Below are 10,955 nucleotides of genomic sequence, written 5' to 3' on the forward strand. Positions count from 1 at the left end.
CGGTGGCGCGGGTGGCTCCGGGCCTCGCCGGTTGGCCAGATGCTCGCACCACCCGTCGACAGCACGGATCACACCGCACTGTCACGCACGAACGTTCTTCATCTTGATGACCACACGAGCGCTGCTGCTGCCGCCTTTTCTAAAATAAAAAAAGTGTGCTGCTGCGGAGGCATGTCATGTCAAATGCTCCGTAGTCAGATCAGATGGGATAGATTCGATACGTCAGGTTGATGTTTGTGCAAATATGGTTTAGCTCACCTAGCTAGCCGAAGCCCGTTTCCTCACCTCGCCTATGCCAGTGGAACTCACCTGCAATATCTTTTTTCTGTTCACAGAAATACAGCAGAAACGCACAAACAACAGAAATTGAGTTTTTTTTAAGAGAAATTGAGGGTTTTTTAAAATAATGGAGGACCCCGGCCTCTGCATCTGGACGATGCATGCAGCCACTTTATTAATTATTCACACAAGACCTTACAAAGTCATACAACATTAAGACTGAAGCCATCATCTAGGCAACAAAAATGTCGCTACTCCTATCCAATTGATGAAGGGATGCTAATAGTCTGGGCCTAATACCAAACAGACCTCGCAGCCAGACCTAACATATAAGACCTGAGGTCCCAACCAGGACGCCTGCCGGGTATGCGCACCCACTAGTCCGGCGTGCTCCTCAACCAGGACGCCTGCCGGGTATGAGGCCGCCGCAGCCACCTGCCACCAATCCATCTTCAGAGCTGTACTGCTGCATGAACGTTGCCCGGTCTAGCTGCCGCCGACGCCACCACGACGCCAGACAGCGTCGACCTCCTACGCGAGTCCATCATCGCACATCAGACGCATAATCTCCAGAGCGCCATGCCATCGAGATCCGACCCCATCGATGTATGTGATGAAGCACTACTCCTCCTCTTGTCTCCTCCAGCCATCACTTGCTCCAAAACGATGCCCCCATGAGGGAAAGCGCTACTAAGAACACCATCATCGTCCGATCCGGGAGACCCAGATCTAGGGTTTCCCTCGGAGCATCCCAAGCCTGATGACGCCAACTGCAACAACGATGCCTCGACAAGGAAACGACATCAAAGACACCGCCATCGTCCGCCATGACCGTAGTCGACGCGATTTTCATCGGCAGTTGCGCCACCGGGCGCACGCCGCCGGCCTCGCTGGTTCCTTCGACCGTAGCAAACTTCAAAACGATGCCCTGAAGAGGGACTACGGCGCAAGAGCACCGCCATCGCTCGATCCCATGGAGATCTAGGGTTTCCCCCGGAGTTGCCCGGATTGTCAAGGACCAGACACAGATGGAATCCCGCAGATCCGTCCAGCTGCCGACCTGTCGCACTCTCCATCGCGCCGACCGTGACCCGGAGACCAAGCTCACGCCTGAGCCCTGATCCGGCTGTGCTGCCGCCGATCTGGTCACGCCGCCGCCGTCCATGGCGACCGTGGCGCCCCAGATCTTGAAGTCGCCTGCCATGGGGAATGGGCGCCGCCAGCCCCCGTCGTGACGTCCGGCCGCACGCCACGCTTTGGCCCGGGGGCGCCGGCCCGCGCCAGCTTCTCACGAGTGGGAGGGCACCTATTCCCCCCCGCCGCCGGCGACAGCAAGGCTTTGCCTGGCCGCGCCCTCAGGCGGTGGCGAGGGAGGGGGAGGACGATAGGGGGAGTCGGGGGCGACAGGATCTAAATATGCCATGAGTTATTGTATGAACAAAAAAACTTTTGGGAATCACGCGAGTTAAACACATAATTTGAAGATACAAAGGTCAAGCTTCTTTTTTGGCAAAACAAGTCTCATGTTTCTCCACCCCGACCTCCCCTAACGGTCTCTTTGTTTCGTAGGATTATAAAAACACAGGAATAGAAAAAACATATGATTAAAATGTCATACTCATGTCGATTTTATAGGTTTATGGGTTATTTGATTGCATCATAAGAAAAAAGCAACACACAGTCGTCAGGAAAGAGCGCTCCTACCCAGCTGCCGCCAGGGTTTCTTCTGCCTCTCACTGGCGCCGACGCCGGTCTGCCTCGTCTCCTGTGGCCTTAGGGCCATGGAGGCGTGGTGGATCCCGGCCTTTGCCTGCGGGAGGGCTTCGTTTTGGATGCTTTTTTGGGTTATTTAGGGTTTGTGTCTTGCTCAGATAGGCGAGGCGGTGGTGGCGGCTCTCTGAGGATGAAATAAGGTTCTCTCCGCCTAGTCGCTGTCCCGATGGTGCTTCTACCGTCATCGGAGGGTGTGTGGAGGTTTGTCTCTGGTGGATCTCGCAGGATACGGTCGGCGTTTGTCTTCAGTGGGTCCACGTGGATCCGATATTTGTTCATCTATGTTCTCGTGTCTACAGGTTGGATCCTTCCGATCTAAACTTCTCTTCAAAGGCGACGGTTGTTGTTCCAGTGCGCTGGTCCTATAGGGTCTTATCACGACGACTTCCCGACTGTTTACTACAACAGGTTTTACCCGACATCAGTGAGGGAGGGGCGATGACAGTTGTGCGCCTTCGCGTCCTTAAACTTGGTAACATAGCCAACAATCAATCTAGAGTAAAGAGACTTAACCGAAAAACACCCACAAGAAGTATGGGCCCAGATCCCCGAATTTGCCGCCTCCGAAAGCGTAGGGAAGATGGCAGCAAGACAGTGCCATTCTTCCAACTCCGCAGGAGAAAGGACACAACGGAAACCCAAATCCCAATTGTTGCGAGAGAAATCTGAGATGGAAATCTCAGGATCAGCACGGAAAGAAAAAGGAACAGGAAAAGACAAGCACAATGGCGCATCACTGTGCCATGAATCAAGCCAAAATCGGACTGAAACACCATCACTGACCACAAACTTAACGTGAGAACGAAACTCATCACAAACTTTAACCAAATCAGGCCCGAACTAGCACTCTCCAGACGCTGAGGCAGACAAGGGGCTGCAGGAAGGAAAGTATTTTGCTTTTAGAATATCAAACCACAACACCCCAAGAGAGGTGTTAAGAATCAACCACCCCTATTTGATGACCAAGCAATCAACATACGGAAAATTCCTAAGAATTCTAATCTTCCAATATCATATGAAAATCCTCTGAATGAAGAGAGCCCAGTTCATAGATTGTCTCATACAAAGGCCAATCAAAAGGTATATGGTGACTTTCTCCAAATCAGGCCACAAGATTTTCCCTATGTAAATCATGTCATCAAATACACTATGATTTCCATGTCCCAAACATGGCATAAGACTTGCAAGATTTTTTTCTTCTAAAAATTTCTATGCCGATTCCATATTCCATATTCATAATACTAGTGCATTCAGATCACCAAAACAAAAACACACACACATGCACACTCATCCTATGGAGGCATGGACCCGACAAATCTTGAAATTGGTGAGCCTGCATAAACACCATATTGCTAAAAGATTAGCGCCGGACAACCTAAAATAAATTCAGAAAAATGTGATTACTCTTGCCAAGTCTAGACCTTGAATCCGGATAGACACGTTCCGCCACAAGGGATCTAGCCATTAGATCTATGCTTAGTTCACAGCAAATAACGCTATTGACATGATACAAAGTCATCATGTCATAAAATTTCAAACCTAAATACAACCCACAACTTCTATAAAAATAAAAATAAAAATAAAACCAAGCTACTGATATTACAAAATCAAACCAATGAGGCAGTGACTGAGCCCCACCATGTGCATCATTCAATGTAAATTTATCTTCTTCTTCCCTCTTTATTTAATTTGCACTTTAATTCCGGCGTCATAGATCATATGCTCCCTTAGATACATCCGTATCTAGACGAATTTAAAATAAGTAATTTGAGACATAATAATTTTTATTTGTATCTTAAAATTAAAATGAGGAATTACAGGTAATAAACTGTGTACACTTATTATTTGATGTACCATACATTCAATACCGAACTTCCTCGATGTCCTTTCGACAAAATATAGCAAAAGGAGATAAACGCAGGCTGCAAGTCGGCGCGGCAATTTCGGCGGCGTCCTCTCCATCCATCTCCCTCGCCCTCCCCCGCCGCCTCAACACGGCGCCATCCTCATCACGAACCAACCAAACAAACAAAAGGCGGACCCAACTCCCCCTCCTCCACCTTCCCCGGAGCGCAAATCTCCCCTCCCAATCCCCACCCCCGTCGGTAGCCGATCGCGTCGACGATGCTGGGCGCCGCGAGGAGATCCGGATGCGTACGTGCGCTTCTCTGAGATGTTTCTCCTCCGTCCGTGCCTGTTGGTTTTGTCTCTGATCCGTGCGCGTGTTTCGATTGGTTCAGGTGCTGGGGCAACTGATGCAGACCCTCCGCCCGGCGGCGTCGGCGGCCACGGCGGCGAGGAGCTACTCCGCGACCCCGAAGGAGGTGAGCGCTTGGCTGGAACCCTAGCTTAGCTCGTGTTGTGAGGTGTGGCACGGTCGTCGGTGTGATTGATTAATCTGTTACTATTTGTTTGTTTGTTCTTTGGTGGTGAATGGTACAGCTAGGTGGGGTTAGTTTTCGAGACGGTTGATCTGTGACAGGGGTGGTCGCAAATTGGCCAGTCATGGGCTTTAAACACTAGAGGGCGTCGATTGTATGGAACCTTGCTGGGTTCGTGCAGCTCAGTTCTGGAAAATGGTTGATCGCTCAGGAGAATCAGTCGTTTTTGTTGTCGACTTCTCCAGGTGGAGGACATACCTTTGGTGTGAGGCCATGGTTTCAGTGAATTGAACGGTACTGTTTTGAGAAATGCATAGCAGTATTGTCTAAGCATGTGCTTGGACAGCTGGTGTAGAGGTATTCGGGGTTGTTCTGATTTCACAAGATTGAAAGAACCCAACATTGAGTTCTTTTGTCAAGGGCACTAAAATGCATCTCTTATTAGTTTTTTAATATGCTTGCTTGTTGAATTTTTGCAAGTGTTGTGTTTGTCTCTAGAGGTAATTTTTTGTTCTGTGTACATTGTGATTTTGTCTGGGAAATTTATGCAGTCCTCTTCTTTTGCTCTTTAGATGACTGTGCGTGAAGCATTGAATTCCGCCCTTGACGAGGAGATGTCTGCCGACCCTTCTGTTTTCTTAATGGGAGAAGAGGTACCACGATACCACCTGGAAGACAAGTTATATATTTTGTGTCCTTTTTTTGTGCACTCTAATACTCTTGTCATTTCTGTGGCAGGTTGGAGAGTACCAAGGTGCGTACAAGGTGAGTGAATTCTTCTCAGGACTCGTGATTTCTTTATTACTTCGTGGCAACTGAAAATTTGTGTGAATACTATTAGCATTTATATATTTTATGTTATTTGCAGATAACAAAGGGTTTGCTGGACAAGTATGGTCCTGATAGGGTTCTCGATACACCAATCACAGAGGTTATGAACTTAAACCCTTAAAGTAATCATTGGCGTCTGTTCATAAGCTGTCAGATTTGTGCGATCAGTTTTGGAGTATTCAGTACTAATATGCTTTTGTTCTGTTCAGGCTGGTTTTACTGGCATTGGCGTTGGTGCTGCCTACCAAGGTCTTAGACCTGTAGTAGAGTTCATGACATTTAACTTCTCGATGCAGGTCAGTCATTTTATTTTCGAAATTCCTGAAAACGCCAGTTTGTCAAATAACCTTATTATATGGCTGCATTGTATTTTTCGCTGCTAGTTTTCTAAGCAGCTTAAATTATGGTAGGTCGTGCTGATTTTTCCCTTGTGATGAGTGGTGATGTAGTCTGCTCTTGATTTGTTCTATATCATGCTGTGTTTAAGGGGACGGGAATATCCTTCTCAATTGTTCTATTCTTTTACAGAAATATGGTTACTAGAAACTGACATTGGAAAGTACTCATTGGAACAGTATCATCCTTCTGAAAATTAGATGATCAAGATCACTACATTTTCTTCCTGTTGGTAGTTTAAACAGAATACAGAACTTGATGGCCACAGTATAGTTTATGCTTAACTGCAAGTGCAAGAGTAATAAAAATCTTTTACTCGTAGTTTGTTTCGCATGTTGCCTATTGGACATTTGAGAACTTTGTTTTAAGACATAGTTCTTCCTTGTCTGCATATTCACATATTACTCTGAATGGTTGGATATTGAAATGATACCCATTAGTTACTGCTATTTTTGATTAAAACTTTGATCCCCATAATTACATATTAATCGCATACGGCTGCTAGTATGCCTTTCTTGTTGCACTCAGTTTGTATTCGGTTTGTACATAACTCTGTCCATAATTTTACTTTCATTTATTCTGTATATAAATCTCGTGAATATGTCTACATACAACAACTGTGTATTGCATTAGACAAAGTGTTTGCCTAATAGCACTGTTTTGCACATCCAGGCAATTGATCACATCATCAATTCAGCTGCCAAATCAAACTACATGTCAGCTGGTCAGATATCCGTTCCTATTGTTTTTCGAGGACCAAATGGGGCAGCTGCTGGAGTTGGTGCTCAACACTCGCAGGTTTGTGACTAAAGCTTACCTCTACCTATTTTTTTTTCAGAAATCCATTAGCACTGCCTTCTCATGTAGACAGAGATGAACAATATGTACAGGTTTTTGAAGGGAGCATGGCAAAACCCTATAGGACTAAACTTACCTCTACCTATCCATGTGTTGTTCGTCATCCTTGCTCTATTTCTTCTGTTGGTAGTAGAATGAAAGCCAAAACTGTCAGAATATGACTTATTCATCTCACTATCAATAAATGCATTGAATTGCGAGAGGTGCTTTAGTGTGCTTCTGGTGCTTCATGGTCGTAAGATGCATAGCATCTTTGGATCATTTTTTGTTTAACAATTTTTTTATCTATTTATGCAAGTAGTGGAACCGTAGTAGTCTAATTTACTTAGGTACTAATTGACTTCGTATGCAGTGCTATGCAGCATGGTATGCCCATGTTCCAGGATTGAAGGTCCTAACTCCTTATTCTGCAGAAGATGCTCGTGGCTTGCTAAAAGCAGCAATCAGGGATCCAGACCCTGTAGTTTTCCTGGAAAATGAACTACTGTATGTAATATCTTGTCCTACTTAATTATATTCTCTACATTCAAGTTGTCATTTCAGCGAATCATGTATTCTTCTCTACAGCTATGGTGAATCGTTTCCTATTAAGGCTGAAGTACTTGATTCTAGCTTCAGTGTCCCAATCGGCAAAGCTAAGGTATGTTCTTTAGTGGTCGGGAAGAGTTTAGTTTTGTCAGGTATTTTGTATGGATTGCCAGTAAGAGCTTATTTTTGTTGGTTTCACCTTTATTTTTGATCTGCAGATAGAACGGGAAGGAAAAGATGTTACAATTACTGCATTCTCTAAGATGGTTGGGTATGCTCTTCAGGTTTGTTACTACAGTACTTTTAAGTAAACGGAAGAAGTTGCTCATAGCTGTGTTCACTTGTGTTGTTGTCCATTAGGCCTTCTTGTTTTACATTCGTTAGTGAAATTTGACCAAATAGCGTAATAGTACTATTAGCAGCTAATGGTTTGTTCATTAACTAGATACTTCTTTTATGCAAATAATGGTTGGTTGTGTAATAGTGTCACCTTGAATGTGAAAGACTTGTTCACCCTGAACCCCTGCAAAATTGTCCCCACTTGTCCCTTTCACATTACCTTTGGGTTCGGATCATGCAGAAACTTTTTTGATAAACTGAGGTATAAGACTTCTGTGCGATATTAGTGATGTGTGCCCGCCTGCCCGGGGTACCATGTCAGAAAATGACACAGGGCCAACAGTACTTCCACCTTAAGAAATAACAATTGAAGCTGTGCTGCAGTCTCAGTCCAGTCAATACCAGCAAGAACACAAAATTAAGGACATTTGGTTTCACTTTTGTCAGTTCTTGGAATAATCAAGTTGCTCTAGAGGGGTGACTTCTGACCAAGTTAATTTTTTTTACGAGTTATGAGAAAGCTGGGGCTTCCAGAGTTTGAATAATATCCAAGTGACTACTGAATGCATTCGTGACATTCAGGACCTACACGTCTCGTATGTCTACATGGAGTGAATGATAAAAATTAAATTCAAGATGATCTTGTCTATACTGTCAAAACAATTCAGGATTCAGTCTTCATGATCTTCAGTTCTGAGAATCCTACGATATGTCATGCTTCGAAATTAACACATTCATGCAACATAATCGCATAAAAGAAAGAAGACCAACCTTCACATGAAGTAGCATTAATTAGATAAGCAAAATCTGTCTTGACATGAATCAGTGCATTAATTAAGTGGATTGTATAGTCATAACCGCTGTAGCTCAGTGCCAACGATAGTGCTGTTAAGACCATGCAGCTCAACCCTGAGTTCTTCAGCACTATCCTCCTGCTGATTCTGCTTCACCATATTCCACGTTAGAGCATAGACTGCTATGGAACTCAGGGCATCTATGATCTTGATGATAAGGTGCTATGCCTCAGGGCCTGGTGTCATGGCGCTGAAAAAGAAGGTCCTGCATGTTAGACTATATGTAGTATAGTACACGTACAGCCCATGTATATGGTCAAGGCTGTACGCATCATGGGCATGTTAGTGGTGCACGACCTGTTGAGCAAAAGAGCTAATCAAATGTGTGTTGAATTCTATAGGCTACCCCCTTCTAATAATGGTCTCAATGTCCAAATTTAGAGAAGTTCAAAATTGGGCCAACCATAGTGAGATGACATTTTGAGAAATTGATTCTGTTTGAGATGATTTACTTACGTGAGTGCATTTGTTTAATTACTAGCATCAATGTTTTTTTCCCACTGTATATAAAATACTTGACCTATTGTTCTGGTTACATTCTCATGCTCAGTCAATTTTCAGGCGGCAGAGATACTGTCCAAGGAGGGAATCAGTGCTGAGGTAGTTACTTTTCACAAAACATATTTGTAGTACAATTATGTGACCAACGTACTTTTTAAACTACATCCATCAGTATTTTCTTATTATCCACTATAATATCTGTTAACAGGTGATCAACCTTCGGTCAATTAGACCATTGGATAGAGCTGCTATCAATGCATCCGTTAGGAAAACCAACAGATTGGTAACCGTCGAAGAAGGCTTTCCACAACATGGTGTTGGTGCTGAAATATGGTTCGTCTATCTCTCTCTCTCTCTCCTATGCTTGGGTGTTGGGTTCTCAGATGTATCTTTATTGCAGCATGTCCGTAGTGGAGGACAGCTTTGAGTATCTTGATGCACCAGTTGAGAGGATTGCCGGAGCTGATGTACCTATGCCCTATGCGGCAAACCTTGAAAGATTGGCAGTTCCACAGGTCTGTACTTGCTGCTTCTTTTACATTGAACCCAAACTATTGGGTCCCATTTTTTATAGATATTATTGAGAAAGTCCGCCTAATCGATAATAGCATAGCATTTTTCATGACTAGTACTGGAAATAGCATAGTTTTACCATGATTTTTAGTTTCTTGCCTTCATCCATCTACCGTGGAATCTTTATCTATAGCCAGTATCATTGGTTGGCTACCGCGCAACCTTTATCTGTAGCCAGTATTATTGATTGGCTACCGTGCAATTTTTATATTTGGACTGCCTTGTGTTGGTTTCGTACTTTTTCATTGTCAGCGCGCTCCATTGTTATTAGGAATTTAGTGAATCATATGTACTGTTAAGCCGGGACTTGCCTAGTGGGGCATCAGTGAGGGAATAGTTTTTGCTTTTGGGGGGCAGTGTGTCTGACAGGAAACCAGGAACCTAGTTTGCTAATAGCTCGTAAAATATGAAGGCTAACGCCCTGTTAAACTGGGAATTTTCCTAGTGGGTAATGAATGAGAGTGCAGTGACGAAACAACAATTTCTTTTGTAGCCAGAGTATCTGTCACCAGCGTTGTTACTGATAGCTTGGAAAATTTGAAGGTTGGGCATTAGACAGTTGATATGTTTCAGAGACAGGATCCTCCGCCCATATTTTTAATCTTTGTAGGCATACATCATCACTCTTTAGACTGCTAGGATTTAGCTTACCAGATTATGTTGGACATGGGGAGTCGATTCTTCAAACGTTTCTAGAGAGATGAGTAGGCAGAGCCGCATAGGAAAGGTGGCTATATAGTATGTTGAATTGTCTGAGAGAACATAAGACCTACATATTAAGGCCTCCGTTGATTCATGGGATAGGAATATCACAGGAATAGGGAAGTCATATTCTGGGAAAATTTACTCAGGTTCAGCCAATCATCTTAGGAGTAGGATGGTGATATTAGACGTAGGTTGAAGTATTCATTCACCTAGTCATATTAGGAGAAAGCAGGATCATGCATGAATAATTTATTTCTTATCCTCGCCTCACTAACGTTTTTGGCATGCTTGCAGGTTGAGGACATCGTCCGTGCTGCAAAGCGAGCTTGCTACAGATCATCATGAATGGCGGCAACCGCCTAAGCACAAATGCACGTTTTGTTTATCGGCCTTCTTCTTTGTTCCTTGTCCAGAAAAGATGTACTGAATCGCATAATTGTATCCCCCAACTCTTGTGAGCTAATTTTGTAGATCTGCATGCATTGTTGATTCCAATCTGTCGGCGGCAGTCGGATGACTGCATTCAGTTCATGGTTCATCCTGAGGCGTTTGAATCGTGCAACTTCTGGAGGTTTACATCACTGAGGGATGTCTCAATAACATGTATGTAACTGAATTACAGACGTTCACATGATTTTGCTGTGGCTTAGGCCGATCTGTAAGTGTGATCAATATCGCGGAGAAAACTGGAACATTGAAATGCTTCCCTTAGCGTTTGTTTGTTAACTCACACGTGTATGCATACTTGAGTCTGAGAGTGACACCTGTGGCTGACGCCTAGATGTCGCTCATGATGTGTCAGGGCTGAGAGGCTGATTCTACAGGCGAGGCAGTCTCCAAGATTAGTATATACGCGGAAAGCAACAGGTGGAACGCGACCCATAAAGGAGAGCTCCACCACATGTGGAGCAACTTCCGTTGCTGTGGGGTTGTGGCC

At 44.3% G+C, this 10,955-nt stretch overlaps 1 protein-coding gene and 1 long non-coding RNA gene across 3 annotated transcripts; one reads left to right on the forward strand and one right to left on the reverse strand.

The window, feature by feature from the left end:
• Positions 1-3,931: 3,931 nt before the first annotated feature.
• LOC109774306 (pyruvate dehydrogenase E1 component subunit beta-1, mitochondrial) lies at positions 3,932-10,744 on the forward strand. 2 transcript variants are annotated; one of them, XM_020333028.4, is made up of 14 exons: positions 3,932-4,206; positions 4,293-4,376; positions 5,006-5,086; positions 5,172-5,198; positions 5,302-5,364; positions 5,474-5,560; positions 6,333-6,458; positions 6,871-7,004; positions 7,086-7,158; positions 7,265-7,330; positions 8,801-8,839; positions 8,949-9,073; positions 9,141-9,255; positions 10,313-10,744. In XM_020333028.4, the coding sequence occupies exons 1-14, from the start codon at positions 4,177-4,179 to the stop codon at positions 10,361-10,363; spliced, it is 1,101 nt and encodes a 366-aa protein (XP_020188617.1). In that variant the 5' UTR covers positions 3,932-4,176; the 3' UTR covers positions 10,364-10,744. The 2 variants fall into 2 exon arrangements, with proteins under 2 accessions (XP_020188617.1, XP_073358904.1); XM_073502803.1 differs by having other exon boundaries at positions 3,979-4,206; positions 4,495-5,086.
• LOC123495046 (uncharacterized) lies at positions 9,398-9,724 on the reverse strand. Its single transcript, XR_006666881.2, has 2 exons — positions 9,476-9,724; positions 9,398-9,434 (listed from the first exon to the last, which is right to left on the reverse strand). It is a non-coding gene; the product is annotated as an uncharacterized lncRNA (long non-coding RNA).
• Positions 10,745-10,955: the final 211 nt, after the last annotated feature.

The sequence above is a fragment of the Aegilops tauschii genome, chromosome 7 (genome assembly GCF_002575655.3).
Source record: "Aegilops tauschii subsp. strangulata cultivar AL8/78 chromosome 7, Aet v6.0, whole genome shotgun sequence".
Taxonomy (NCBI): domain Eukaryota; kingdom Viridiplantae; phylum Streptophyta; class Magnoliopsida; order Poales; family Poaceae; genus Aegilops; species Aegilops tauschii.

What these genes read in the sequence shown, in the direction of transcription:
- LOC109774306 (XM_020333028.4), top strand. Translation starts at nt 4,177, where the DNA reads ATGCTGGGCGCCGCGAGGAGATCCGGATGC. An exon ending in TTTTCTTAATGGGAGAAGAG is followed by an intron (nt 5,087 to 5,171) that starts GTACCACGATAC and finishes TTTCTGTGGCAG; the next exon opens with GTTGGAGAGTACCAAGGTGC. An exon ending in TCGATACACCAATCACAGAG is followed by an intron (nt 5,365 to 5,473) that starts GTTATGAACTTA and finishes TGTTCTGTTCAG; the next exon opens with GCTGGTTTTACTGGCATTGG.